The following is a 15,951-nucleotide window of genomic DNA, read 5'->3' as shown; positions in this document are numbered from 1 at the left end:
TATGCTTGGCGTGAATCGTGATCGGGTGCTGAGAGTTAGGACTACGATCTGAGTGCTTGGAGTGATCCGAAGCTGAGCGGGATCTAATAGCTAACATAAAATGTCTAGTAGATGAATTCCTAGAGACTAAGTGAGAAGCCCAAACGCACGGCTCAGAGGCCTTAAATGGACAAGCCAACTTAAAACAGCCATAATTTTTGATTCGGGAGGAGTTTTGGAGCTCGTAAGATATCCATGGAAAGCTCATTCTGAGCTCTACGTCATGGAAACAAGGAACCCAATTAAGACCATTTTTTGGGACAAAATCCACTATTTTGGCATGTTTCGAGGGGCTATTCCAAGTTTTCGACGCGTTTTTTTTTACACTGGCAACTAGTCGCATCTAAGAATTGAGAACTAATTGCGATCTGAGAGCTGAGAACATGATTTGAGGCTGTTCACAATCTCAGAGCTGAGAGTTGATCGCGATTTGAGAGTTAGGAGCTGATCACGATTTAATAGGGGCTTGATTTGAGAGCTTGAGGTGTGCGATTTGAACAATTTGATGCACGCGATCTCAAGTAAATGAGCGAGCTTATGAGCTCAATAAGAGAGCATAAGGAGCTCGATCATAGAGCATAAAGAGCTCAATCTGAGAACTCGAGAGCTCTTTAGGATCCGAGAGCTTGAGGGCTCCTTGTGGTCTTAGAGCACAAGGAGTTTGATCAGAAAACATATAACACAAAGAGCTCTGATGCGTGCGATCTGGCCACGCGATTCGAAAGCTCTAACACGTGTGATCTACGATCTGGCCATGGGGTTTGAGAGCTTTAACGCTTGCAAATTGCAATATGGCCACGTGGTTTGAGAGCTTTGACACATGCGATCTGTGATCTGGCCACGCAATCTGAGAGCTCTGATGCGTGCAATCTGCAATCTGGCCAAGTAATCTAAGAGCTCAGATGTGTGCGATCTGCGATCTGGCCACGTGATCTGAGAGCTCCGATATGTACGATCTGCGATCTACCCATGCAATCTGAAAGCTCTGATGCATGTGATATGTGATCTAGCCACACGATCTGAGAGCTCTGACGCGTGCGATCTGGCCACGCGATTTTAGAGCTCTGATCTAGAACATGCTTCAGTATTTTGACGATAACTTGAGCTGTAGACCTCGGATTTGGATGATTTTTAGACCATTGGAAAGTTAACTCGAAGGGATACAATTCTTGTGTTTACTGCTTTGCCAAATTCAGACTTTATCTTGCTCAGATTAGCACATCTGGTAACATGAAGATTTTGAGGCTTGTTGGAAAAAACATGGAGAGCTGGTGTGAATCATTCTCTTCCTCTAGCGCCAAACTGTTGTTGCACAATTTTGACACCAACGAATTGGACGTGCAAAGTGCTAAGTTGTCTATAGAAATTACATGTGATATGATTCATAAGAAGTGTTTATGGTGCTGAGATGATGTATGTTAGATGAAACATACATAAAAGATGGACAAGAGAGATTTTTATAGTGGTTCGGATGCTTAAAGCAAATCCTACATTCACTCATCCACTGTTATTTTATTATTCTCTGACTATTTTTATGATATTGCCTGTAAGGCGTACAAAGATGGAAGCTCAAATCTATGCCTAGCTCTCATATGCCCAACCTATCTTTTTCATGAAGAAATGTGCCAATTTATTCCTTTGAGGTAAATGTAATGAGTGCTTTTGCAAGTTGCCTTGACACGTGGAAACCACTTCTTAATCTTTATCTTAAAATGAGATATGATTGATATAAAATATCTTTTGGAGGCGGTTTGAGTTTTTGACAGATAATACTACCTTGTCTTTAAGTGTTTATTAAGCTCTAATAAGTGATGCAGACATGAGTGTGTATTTTTGGCACAATAAAAGCAATGGCCGAAATTGTAATTGCAAGCTGCCATTATGGAAGTATGTCTCTGTCACTTCTCACCCACACCCACTTCAAGATTGCTTTACTTTATGTCCATTTTTACACCTGTCAATCATTCACACTCTTCTTCTTCAATCTCCCCCAACTCTCTGCACTCACTTTTTTGTTGATTTATTCACTGACAAATTAGACCTTGACATCTTGTTTCCTGCATTATTATTAACTGTTAATCTGTCCCAAATCCCATGATTAATTAATTCGTTATGAAATGAAACAACTTGCTATGATTCTTCCCTACAAATCTTGTTGCTTCCTCTTTCTTGTTCACTTTTCTTCTAAGTGTGAAATAAAAAGGATAATGAGAACTCAGAAGCTCATTTATTTCTTCTACCTTGGTCACTCTTTTCAAGTGTGAAATTAAAGAAAGAAAAAGTGGCCATCAGTGTGAATTTAAGAAGATATTATTGTGCTGATCTTAGTCCAAAGAAAAGAAGAAAAAAAAAAAAAAAATACAATAATTTGATTATAAAACAAACAGGTTACCATCAATCTCTCTCTCAATGGGAATAGATTACAGCTTTCATCCACCACCCACTCAAGCAATCGCCTGCCTGGCTTACAACCAAACAATTAGATTCCAATCTTTATTCATTTCAATCTCTGTTTCAGATTCCAGCTATATATCCTCATCCCACTTAAATTATATAATAATATTAATTAAACGTAAAAGTCTGGTATAATCTTTTTTCTTTTCCTGACCAATCCTCAAGAGAAGTTATCCTACAGTAACCCACAACCGTGGCCTTCCAAGTAAATTATCGGCAAAAGTAGTACCGTTGCATCCAGTGGAAAATTGAACTTGGCACGAAAGATTACAGCCATGCACATCTCCCTTACTGTTGGGTTACCCATGGGTGGATAAAATGTTATAATCTTTGAGAAATAGGAAATAATGATCTTTTGTTATGTGGTGTTCATGAAGAGATTCAAACTTTATAACTGGTGGGGACAAAACACGTACCTAACAGTTCGACCAATCTTTTATAGATTGTTGATAATCATATAATAAATAAATATATATTTATTAATTTATATTAAAATTTTATTCAAGAAATTAAATTTGGAGGTGTAATATTGGTTGAAGTAATATGATGGCCCGCGAGTGAACAAGATTCCAAACAGGAAGGAGAGAGTATGAATGGTTTGTCTATTCAGGAGACCCTCCACTTTGGTATCTTGTGGTTGGCTATGTCTACGTAGATTCATGCCACATCCAACTTCCAAGCAATTAAATTTGTGATAAATGACTAATGGAGTCAATAATATAAGTTGACGAAGAATCTATATATATATTAATTTGTCATTTGTTTTAACCAATCAATTAGGGTTTGGTTAAGTAGTGCTTTCATTTTGGAACTAATTTAGCTTTTCTCTTTCTTGGACTTCTCAATTATTAATTTGTTGGATTTGGATCTATTATTGTTGATTGATCTCCTCGTCAAGACATGCAATTTCAATAGGAGATTAAGCAAGTTGGTTGTTTTTAATAGTTTAAAAATCAAATCAAATCAAACTTTTATATTTACTGTTAGAAGTTATATTTGGATCATATCGTAAGAGAGGATGTTAGACGTTATGTTTATCTCACATTACCCAAGTAATGGAATCATCATTCTTATTATACAATATATATGTATACTATTTCAAACATAATAACCAAATTTGGGATGATGATAAGTCCTGATGGGTTTTGGACCATAGCCGTGTATGCCAAATATTAGAAATGACATTTGTCATATATCATAAGGGAGAGTGTTAAAAGTTATGTTTATCCCATGGTTAAAATGGATAATAAAAATTTATAAAGTTTAAACCTGGGAGGCTAGGATTATGATTAATTATTAATTAAGAACAAGGCGGGCTGAACGTGACATCTTTTATTGAAATCACAATCCTCAACATAAATTTATATACTTGCCTTCATTAAGAGGGTTCAAATCTGGCCATAAATATTAAAATTTTATATACTTTGCTTTCAATCCCCATCCAATTTAATGAAACCATAATTTCATTAATCCATGTGCATTAATTTACCAACATATGAAAATCTTATATTAAAAGTGATTTTGTTGTTGTAAATAATAAAAAAAAAAATTAATTAATTTGTTTTTAATGTAAAAATAAAGTTGTTTAAGCATACATTTAAAACGATCTTATTTTAAAACAATTGAGTAATAGAATGATTACTTAAAGATGAGAGTTGGCAATGAAAAAAAAAGAAATCACCGTTTCCTAATTATTTAATTAATAAATAAAGATTGTGGACCTTGTGATTACTATTTTATTTATTTAAAATTAGGGGGTAAAGGATTTTCTGTAAATGACAATATTACCCTTGTAGTCAATTTGGGTACACGACCTAGACCCATCATCTTTGATACTATGATAAAACGGATTTGGTAGAACTTACCCTAAAAATTTAGTGGAAAGAGCTCACCCATGTAGTACTCCGTAACAGTCTACTAAATTAGTAATATACAATTACAAGGATGGATCTAATAGCTTATAAAAGCTGGCTAAACCAAAGTAAAGAGTGTGTGCTTTACTACTTCTTTGCAAATAAAGAAAGCTTCCTCCTTGGCCATGGCTCCAGCCACCACCTCCTCATTCTTTCCCAGATTTCTTCTTCTTTCACTCTGCCTTTTCTGGGGCTACGCTGTTGAAGCTAAATCAGAAACCTCTGTAACTGTTCAACTCTCTTCTCTCCTACCTTCACCNGAGTGAACAAGATTCCAAACAGGAAGGAGAGAGTATGAATGGTTTGTCTATTCAGGAGACCCTCCACTTTGGTATCTTGTGGTTGGCTATGTCTACGTAGATTCATGCCACATCCAACTTCCAAGCAATTAAATTTGTGATAAATGACTAATGGAGTCAATAATATAAGTTGACGAAGAATCTATATATATATTAATTTGTCATTTGTTTTAACCAATCAATTAGGGTTTGGTTAAGTAGTGCTTTCATTTTGGAACTAATTTAGCTTTTCTCTTTCTTGGACTTCTCAATTATTAATTTGTTGGATTTGGATCTATTATTGTTGATTGATCTCCTCGTCAAGACATGCAATTTCAATAGGAGATTAAGCAAGTTGGTTGTTTTTAATAGTTTAAAAATCAAATCAAATCAAACTTTTATATTTACTGTTAGAAGTTATATTTGGATCATATCGTAAGAGAGGATGTTAGACGTTATGTTTATCTCACATTACCCAAGTAATGGAATCATCATTCTTATTATACAATATATATGTATACTATTTCAAACATAATAACCAAATTTGGGATGATGATAAGTCCTGATGGGTTTTGGACCATAGCCGTGTATGCCAAATATTAGAAATGACATTTGTCATATATCATAAGGGAGAGTGTTAAAAGTTATGTTTATCCCATGGTTAAAATGGATAATAAAAATTTATAAAGTGTAAACCTGGTAGGCTAGGATTATGATTAATTATTAATTAAGAACAAGGCGGGCTGAACGTGACACCTTTTATTGAAATCACAATCCTCAACATAAATTTATATACTTGCCTTCATTAAGAGGGTTCAAATCTGGCCATAAATATTAAAATTTTGTATACTTTGCTTTCAATCCCCATCCAATTTAATGAAACCATAATTTCATTAATCCATGTGCATTAATTTACCAACATATGAAAATCTTATATTAAAAGTGATTTTGTTGTTGTAAATAATAAAAAAAAAAATTAATTAATTTGTTTTTAATGTAAAAATAAAGTTGTTTAAGCATACATTTAAAACGATCTTATTTTAAAACAATTGAGTAATAGAATGATTACTTAAAGATGAGAGTTGGCAATGAAAAAAAAAGAAATCACCGTTTCCTAATTATTTAATTAATAAATAAAGATTGTGGACCTTGTGATTACTATTTTATTTATTTAAAATTAGGGGGTAAAGGATTTTCTGTAAATGACAATATTACCCTTGTAGTCAATTTGGGTACACGACCTAGACCCATCATCTTTGATACTATGATAAAACGGATTTGGTAGAACTTACCCTAAAAATTTAGTGGAAAGAGCTCACCCATGTAGTACTCCGTAACAGTCTACTAAATTAGTAATATACAATTACAAGGATGGATCTAATAGCTTATAAAAGCTGGCTAAACCAAAGTAAAGAGTGTGTGCTTTACTACTTCTTTGCAAATAAAGAAAGCTTCCTCCTTGGCTATGGCTCCAGCCACCACCTCCTCATTCTTTCCCAGATTTCTTCTTCTTTCACTCTGCCTTTTCTGGGGCTACGCTGTTGAAGCTAAATCAGAAACCTCTGTAACTGTTCAACTCTCTTCTCTCCTACCTTCACCTGTTTGCACACCTTCCACCCATGGTAACATAATTTCAGTTCTCTAGTTTTCAGTTCATTTTATTTTCCATGCTATTTTTTTTTTTTTAAATGTTTAAGTAAACTATAAAGCTGCATATAGTCATATTTTGTTTTACATATGTGGAAGACTGAAAGTTTGCTCCTGATTGAAGAAAACCGATTCCGGTGAATGATTTTTGTGGTATTATAAAATCATGTAGAAAAAGATTTTTTTTGTTTGAAAATAAGTGAAAAATGTTACAAAGCACAACCACTACATTGTTTTCTTTTGCAAAGAAGTCAGAGTTAAAAGTCATTAGTCTTTTTGACTACTCAGATTACCCTGTTCCACCAACTTGTTCACAGTAACCAGTGTACTGCTGTATTCCAATTTTATATATATATATATACTGTTTTTCTTGTGTTTAATTTCAACTTGTCGATCACGGGCGATATATGAGAGATTAATTGTTTGTCTGTAACCAAAAGTTCAACTAATAGTTAAAAGTTTACTAAAAGAGCTGTCTGTTTCATTGTATTTATAACTGTTTGATTACTTCATGAGTTAATTATGCGTAATTTTTATTAATAATGGGGGGGATTTGAATCAATGTTTCAGCTGCCGGAAGGAAGTCGTCTTTGGAAGTAGTTCACAAGCGAGGTCCGTGTTTTAGAAATGGAGATCAGAAACCAAACTCTATTTCTCACTCGGAAATCCTCCTCTAAGATCAGGCTCGAGTTGATTCAATTCAATCAAAACTCTCCAAGAACTCCGGCCGTGCAGATAACGTAAAGCAGACTGACGCCGCTAATCTTCCAGCGAAAGACGGTAGCGTGGTGGGTTCAGGCAACTATATTGTTACAGTGGGACTTGGGTCACCAAAGAAAGAATTATCTCTCATTTTTGACACAGGAAGCGACCTCACATGGACACAATGTCAACCTTGCGCTAAATCTTGTTATCAACAAAAAGAACCAATCTTTGACCCCAGAGTTTCCAATACCTATGCCAACATTTCTTGCTCATCAACATTGTGCAATGCACTCACGTCAGCTACAGGTATAAATACATTAACAATTATACATCATCCTAATCTTTGAGTTTTTATTGAGTGGTCCATCTCCGGCTGGTTCATTCATTTGTTTATATGATAAGCATTTTCAAGTGGTCTATATTTTATATTATATCACTTTCAGATAAGATTGATTTGATTTGATTAATTCCAAAATTGTGTTGCAGGAAATGCGCCGAGTTGTGCATCATCAACATGCGTCTATGGCATCCAATACGGAGACTCTTCATTCTCCGTTGGATTCTTTGCCAAAGACACCATTAGCTTAACTCCTACAGAAGTTTTCCCCGGCTTCCTCTTCGGCTGCGGTGAAAACAACAAAGGATTATATGGAGGCGCTGCCGGTTTGCTCGGTCTTGGCCGTGACCAAATTTCTGTAGTCTCTCAAACTGCAACAAAATACAACAAGCTTTTCTCTTATTGCCTTCCATCAAGCCCCAGCTCAACTGGCTTCCTCACTTTTGGCAACGGTGGTGGCGTCTCAAAATCAGTACAATTCACTCCATTGTCTACCGTCTCTAAAGGATCCTCCTTTTACGGCCTTGACATTACTGGAATCAGCGTCGGCGGCCAGAAACTACCTATTCAACCATTAGTTTTTTCGTCGGCTGGAGCTATTATCGACTCAGGAACTGTGATCTCGCGCCTCCCACCTGACGCATACTCCTCTTTGCGGACAGCGTTTCGTCAAAAGATGTCAAAATATCCAACGGCACCGGCTCTTTCGATTCTTGACACGTGTTACGATTTGAGCAAATATACTACTTTTTCCGTCCCTACGATTAGCTTCTCCTTCAGCGGCGGTGTTGTGGTGAACCTTGAAGTGAGAGGGATCTTTTACGTCAATTCTCAGTCGCAAGTTTGTCTAGCTTTTGCCAGCAATAGTGACGCCAGTGACGTGGCAATCTTCGGGAATGTGCAGCAAAAGACTCTGGAGGTAGTGTACGACGCCGCCGGCGGGAGGGTTGGGTTTGCTCCGAAGGGTTGCGCTTAGCCAATTCTCTGCGCACAAATTTAACGAAGAAGAGAATCTTCTTCTGTTTGCTTCTTTCCATAAATATAATAATATCTCACTCTTAAATATTTTTAATTTTACATCTCAAATTATATAATTAAATAAATTTATATATAATTTAGTATGTAATGTTTGAAATTAATAGTGTAATATTAATGATTTGTGATGAGTTATAATGATAATATTAGTTCAATAAGGGCATGTTTGACATATGACACAAGGTAACATTAGAGACACTGTATAACACTAAATAATGTAGTGCTGTATTTGGTGACAAAACTATATAACATTAAATAATGTAAAGTCTAAAATAATACAATATACTCTGCTGCATAGATTAATGCAATTTACTCAATATTACCTTCAAGCAAATAAACATTGTCAAATTAATTTAATATTTATAAATTTAAATATGCAATGTTGGGTCAAATTAGGTCAACATTTAGCATAATATAATGTAATGCTAGGTTTAATGTTATGCTATGTCTGTGTCAAATATATCCTAAAATTATTATCAGTATTATTAGATTTTGAAGAGTATAGGTCGTGAAAATGATCCGTAAAAGCTAAAGATTCATTATAATCTGGAAGCAGCCAATTAAGATGATGATAATGGAGTTTGCATCAATGGGTTTTCACTTAATATTAAGGTCATTGTCTTGAATATAGTAAGTATGGATTGGTTAGGTAATACTAATTCAATTTCCAATCATTTTCATTAGCCCTTTGTCACTTCTTATTTGGACTCCTCATTGTATCACTTGAAAATTGAAATATCTTAAATAACTAATAGATACTAAGATAAATAAAAATAAATAAAATATCGACATAATAAAATTATAATAACTAATAATAATAAGAATAGTGCTATATTATATATAAGAAAAGAATAAGAGAAGGCGAAAATAAAGAGTATTGAGGTTCAATGGCCAATATCATTTCCTCTTGTCTTTCTTAGGATTTTACGGCATTGACATTACAGGAATCAGTGTTGCCGGCAAAAGAGTAAATATTCCAGAATCCACTGCAGGGGGGATTATTGACTCTGGAACTGCGACCACACGCTTGCCACCGGCTGCTTACTCTGCTTTGTGGTCAGCATTTCGTGAAGGAATCACCAAATATCCACTGGAACGTAATATGTCGATTCTTGATACGTGCTATGATTTTCGTAATTATACCACTATTGACGTGCCTACTGTAAGCTTCTTCTTCAATGGTGGTGTCGAGGCGAGCCTTGATGCGACAGGGATTGTATACATCTTTGATGCGTCGGAGGTGTGTCTTGCGTTTGCCAGCAATAAGGATGAGACTGACGTAACAATTTTTGGGAATGTACAGCAAAGGACGGTGGAGGTTGTGTATGATGGCGCCAGAGAGAGGGTTGGTTTTGTTCCCAAGGGTTGCATCTAGCTATAGGCTATAGCCAATATTTATATATTTTCTTCAAATTGGCCATTGTTATGTAGTTAATTACCTAATAATAATATTTTAACTTAATTTTATATCTTTACTGGAGTAAACAACTTTTTCAGTTTTATGGCAGTTTTTCACTTATAAATTTTTAAAATACTATTTTATTATTCAGATTTATATTCCGCTTTCAATTCTTCATTGTTGTAATCTTACACTATCACCATTCTTTTTCATGATCATCACTCATCAAAACCTCTTAAACCTTATTCCTATTGATTTCGTCAATCGTCGACAATCGAGCGATTATAGTTTACACAATTACCCCTTTAAGTCAAATTCCGATAATCCTAACCACTAAAATCCAACATTTCACTACTAAAAGACTCAACAGTCTAGACCAAGTTTGCTCTCTGTTCACCGTCAGAATATAAATTTGGATAATAGAATGATATTTTAAAAATCTATAAGTGAGAAAACGTCATTAAATCATTATTTGGGTGTAAAAAAATGGTTAACTCTCTTTATTAAATGATTAGCATTAAATTAGCTGTTTCATCATTTGAATATTATAGTATTAATTATAAAAAAGGATTTCCTTCCTAAAGTTTAAAATATCAACTCTCAAACCTTCATCCTTCCATGTAAGTAAAAAAATAATAATTATGGTGACATAATTAATTCATGGAAAGAATTAAGTAATATATAATTAAAATCGAAATAATTAATCCATCCTTCCATGTAAGGAATATATAATTAAAAATTTAAAACAGAAGATTTTACAAACAAACCATAACTGGTCACCTTTTAATTTGTTGTACAGTTTCTTATTATGGCATCGAACAGTTACTCTTAGTTGTTATATTTATAGGAAGAAAAATAAGTAAATTGAAAAGAAAAAAGAATTGACCCCTTATACAATAAGCGAAGAGTTTTAGATAAAAGTATCGAGGTCCATGGACAATACCATTTCCTTCCGTCTTTCCTAGCCTTCTCTGCTTCTTCAAGAACGGTTATTCCTTTGACACACAGAGCCGACAAAAACTTCGTAATCATACACATATTATTCAACTCAGCTCTCTTTTACCATCCACTGTTTGCAATCCTTCTACCACCCAAGGTTAACTTTCATATTTTAATTCTGATTTTGTATGTGTTTGGTGATAGTAATATATTATACATGTGAATCTGCGTGTATCCTTAATAGCGTTACATGTTTTAGCAGGCGAAAGGCAGTCATCTTCGAGATTAGTCCACAGATATGGCCCGTGTTTTCAACATAAAGGAGGAGACAAACCAAATTTTCCATTCAAAGAGAGATCCTCCTCCAAGATCAGTCTCGTTTTAAATGGATTCAATCTAGATTCTCCGAATACTCTGGCCGTTCTGACAAAAAGAACACAAACGCAGCCACAATCCCCATCAGCAACGGCGAGTTCTTCAATACTCTCAATTACGTTGTGAGAGTGGGGCTTGGCACCCCAGTGCAATATGTTTTATTAACATTGGACACAGGAAGCGACCTTCTGTGGACACAATGCGAGCCTCCTTGCAGCACCGGAAATTGCTATCAACAGAATGAACCAAAATTTGACACTCGTGAATCAATTACATATACAAACGTTTCTTGCTCAGCACCAATGTGTGAAACATTCAAGTTTGGTGCAGGTAAATGATTTGAAATTTGGGAAGCAAAGTACAATTAGCTGGAGTTAATGTCAATGTGAAAATACATATTAGATGGAATTTTTTGACACTTTTTTGCTGTAGAAGCCCATCAAATTGTGCAACCTCAACATGCACCTATGGCATCCGGTACGCAGACACTTCATATTCCTTGGGATTTGTCAGCCAGGAAACAATTACCTTAACCTCTTCTGACGTTTTCAGCAAACTTCTACTTTGGTTGCGGCCAAAACAACCCGGGCCTCTTCGGTTCAGTGGGTGGTTTGCTCGGTCTTAACCGAAATCCAATCTCATTCCCCTCTCAAACTGCATATAAATACGAGAAGTTCTTCTCTTACTGCATTCCTTCATCGGTCAGCACAACAGGTCATCTCACTTTTGGCAACGCTGGTGGCCTCTCAAAAATAGCAAAATTCACTCCAATCCCACCTGCATTTAAGAACGCATCTTTTTACGGCCTTGACATACCGTAATCAGTTTTGCCGGCAAAAACCTAAGTATTCCACGATCAGTTTTTACAAAAGCAGGCGCCATTATTGACTCAGGAGTCGAGGTCACACGCCTCAGTGGAGGCATACTCGTCTTTGCGGACTGCATTTCGTGAATTATGGCCGGATATCCTGTGACACAGCCTTACTACTTTTGGTTTGATACCTGCTATGATTCTAGTGGTTATACTAGTATTCCTTGCCTGATATGAGCTTCTTCTTGGTGATGATGTTGAGGTGAACTTGATGTCACAGGGATTCTTTATGGTTAGTGCGTCGAAGGTGTGTCTAGCTTTCAGTCCCATTAAAATGCAGATGAAGTTACAGTTTTTGGATTGCGCAGCAAAAGACGCTGGAGGTGGTGTATGATGGCGTCGAAAGATCGGTTTGCACCTAGGGGTTGCAGCTAGGCCAAGCCACCTATTAAAGATCATATCTCTTCAAATTGGTCATATCGCTGTAAATTTATCTCAATTATTTGTTAAGTGATGTGATTGTATAAAATTAAATGTCGTTTCATTGCAAAATGAAGAGTAATATTATGTAAATTATTATACATAAAGAGAATGATCATTTATTTATCTTTTGTATAGGATGAGAAAGTGTTAAAACGAGTGAGAAACAGGGTGTTGTCTCTTTTAACATTAATTATCGTTAATAGAATATTTATTATTTATAATCTTATTCTACTTTTAAATGTAATCTTATTTTACTTGAATACCAAAAGACAAGACACTGAACACACATCGGAACCCGTTTGTGTACTCCTAAAGCAAGAAAATGAAACAGAACCGCTCGCCGGCAACCCATCTTACAAACAAACTAGTTTATGAATTAATACAACGGTCAAATTGTCTACCTCAAAAAAGGATTATTAAGTCCCTTTAATTTGGAGCATGCTATGCTAGTAGAACATTATTGTTTAATTTGTTTAGAGTTTGTTGTGGCATCAAACAGTTATTTTTGGTTATAGACATGAAAATAATAATAGTAATAACAAAAAAAAAAAAAAAAAAAGAATTAATTAATCTTTATTTAAAAGTGAGAAGAGCTAGATTTTTATTTAATAAGATTTTTTTGAGGTCCATGGCTAGTACCATTTCCTCCACCTGTCTTGGGTTTCTTCTCTCTGCTCATCTTCTTTATTATGCCTTCTCTGCTCTATGAAGAATGGCTATTCTTTTGAAGCAGATCCGCAAGAGCCAACATGAACTTCGTAATCATTCGCATATTATTCAACTCAGCTCTCTTTTACCATCGTGTTTGCAATCCTTTCACCGAAGGTTAACTTTCACATTTAATTCTTTAATTTTCTGAATGTCTTTGGGTGCTATCTAGGGGCAGTTTATTAAAGGCCATCTCAAGTTTAAATTTAATTAAAAGGCTAGGAATTTTTAAATGTTAACTAAATAGCATTATTATTGATTAAGGGTAATTAAACTTGATTAGTGCTTAATTAGGATTAATGAATTATTATGTAATCTTTAAAAAATTATACTATATTCCCAAAAACCGAAATTCTTGCAAACAAACCAAACACCTTCTTCTTCCTCCCGCCATTAACCATCTCTACCTTGATTGCTGTTTCTTCTTAGCTCGTCTACATCTTCTTCTTCCTCATTCCTTTATATCTTCTTGTTCCTCCGCCATTAACACTTTCTTCTTCTCCTCCACCATTAACATCTTCTTCGCCAAAGATCCCCTTCCTCCTCCTCCTGAAATTTCGTCTAAGTATGTGTATCTCCTCTTTACATTTATATTTAGATTTACAAATATTTAATAATGGATGGGGTTTGGGTTTTGATTTTGATTTAGTTTAGGTTGTTGGGTTGTGTTTGATGTAATGCAAGTTGAAATGAGTGAAATTTGTTAATATTTTCTTGCATTGTAATATCTAGTGATAGCACCGATTGTAGTGGAGATGCTGAATATGTGTGATCTGATGGATCGCTTAAGCGATATGGTATATGACAGAAGATCGCTTAAGCGATCTGGTATAAGTCTGGTATATGGTACCAGATCGTTTAAGCGATCGGTATATGACAGAATCTCGCTTAAGCGATCTGGTATAAGTTTGGTATATGGCAGCAGATCGCTTAAGCGATCAGGCTTATTTGTACTAGATCGCTTTAGATCACTTAAGCATATACTGGATCGCTTAAGCGATGCAGTAAGTGATATACTTCGGTGAGAAATTATTCCATAATGTTTTTAATATTTAGTCCTTTTTTATAATTATTAATTATTTTTTTCATTTCAATAGAATGTGAAAAGAACACTTCGGTCTTTGTCACAGCATCGTACATAAAACTGAAAAATCTATTGTTATTCTATTATTTTTTAGTTCTTGGCAAGAAAGTAATATAAAAAATGTAATATTGATATAAAATTGAACTCTGCAACCATTTGCTCTGCACTCTATAGACCAAGGCTAATAGACAGGATCGCTTAGCGATTAAGGGCAATTTACTTCAATATTTATTTCCATGTTATAGACATATGTTTAATATAGACGTAAAAGAACTAATTTAATTAAATATAATAACGGTCATGGTCCAGTGAATGAATCGTACACCTAATATGTTTAATATAGACGTAAACATTCTACACCATATATGTTTATTATAGCTGTAAAAAACTAATTTAATTAAAATATAATAATGGTCATGGTCCGCTGAACAAACCGTAACTTGATATGTTTTATAGACGTAAACATTCTACACCATATTGTTTAATATAGCTGTAAAAGAATTAATTAATTAAAATATAATACCGGATGGTCCACTGAACAAACCGATCTGATATATTTAATATAACGTAAACATTCTATATCATATATGTTTAATATAGCCGTAAAAGAACTAATTTAATTAAAATATAATAACGGTCATAGTCCACTGGACGAATCGTACACCTGATATGTTTAATATAACATAAACATCTAACCATAATGTTTATATAGCCGTAAAAGAACTAATTTAATAAAATATAATAACGGTCATGGTCATTGAACAAATCGTACACCTGATATGTAATATAGACGTAAACATTCTACACCATATATGTTTATATAGCTAAAAAAACTAATTTAATTAATATAATATGGTCAGGGTCCACTGAACTAATCGTACCCTTGATATGTTTAATATAGACGTGAACATTCTACCCCATAATATAGCCAAAAGAAATAATTTAATTAAAATATAATAATGGTCATGGTCCACTGAACGAATCGTACACCTGATATGTTTAATATAGATGTAAATATTCTATACCATATAGTTTAATATAGCCGTAAAAGAACAATTTAATTAAAATATAATAATGGTCATGGTCCACTGAATGAACGTACACCATATGTCTAAGATAGCGTTAATCGCTTAACCAATCTAGTGAAATACAATAAAAATAATCCAAATACACGGGATCGCTTAAGAGATTTCATTTCTCGCTTAAGCGATCCTGTGTATTTAGACTTAGTCGCTTAAGAGATCTGGTGTATTTATGTTATCATTAAGCGATTCTATGCTTTTACACTTGGTCGCTTACGATCACGAACAACAGAATCATAAGTGCCCAGACCATGATCGCTTAAGCGATTTATTCTATCGCTTAAGAGATCCTTTGCTTTTAACCTTGGTCACTTAAGCGATTACAAATCGCTAACGATCATGTCCGAGGCAGAATAAACTTCTGCCTAGATGCACAATCGTTTAAGCGATTAAGTGTATCGCTTAAGCGATTCTTCGCTTTTACTATTGGTCTCTTAAGCGATCATGAACAAGACAATAAATAAATATCCAGACGCAGGATCGCTTAAGTATCGCTTAAGCGATTCTTCGCTTTTACTGTTGGTCACTTAAGTAATCTACGATCGCTTAAGCGATCATGAACAAGACAATAAATAAGTGCCCAGACACATGATCGCTTAAGCGATCCTTTGCTTTTAACGTTGGTCGCTTTAAGCGATCATGTCCGAGGCAGAATCAACTTC

The 15,951-nt window shown here is 34.8% G+C and overlaps 1 protein-coding gene and 1 pseudogene across 1 annotated transcript; both read left to right on the top strand.

Annotated features, from left to right (window-relative positions):
* The first annotated feature begins 6,130 nt into the window (after positions 1-6,130).
* LOC116138134 (aspartyl protease family protein At5g10770-like) lies at positions 6,131-8,445 on the top strand. Its single transcript, XM_031423879.1, is given in 3 exon segments — positions 6,131-6,306; positions 6,902-7,342; positions 7,523-8,445. Coding segments are annotated over 3 exon segments (1,425 nt in total). The 5' UTR covers positions 6,131-6,149; the 3' UTR covers positions 8,350-8,445.
* A 599-nt stretch (positions 8,446-9,044) lies between these two features.
* LOC116138148 lies at positions 9,045-12,073 on the top strand (annotated as a pseudogene).
* Positions 12,074-15,951: the final 3,878 nt, after the last annotated feature.

The sequence above is a fragment of the Pistacia vera genome, unplaced genomic scaffold, assembly GCF_008641045.1.
Source record: "Pistacia vera cultivar Batoury unplaced genomic scaffold, PisVer_v2 Contig338, whole genome shotgun sequence".
In the NCBI taxonomy this organism is placed as follows: Eukaryota; Viridiplantae; Streptophyta; class Magnoliopsida; order Sapindales; family Anacardiaceae; genus Pistacia; species Pistacia vera.
This window is presented reverse-complemented; position numbering and strand designations above follow the sequence as displayed.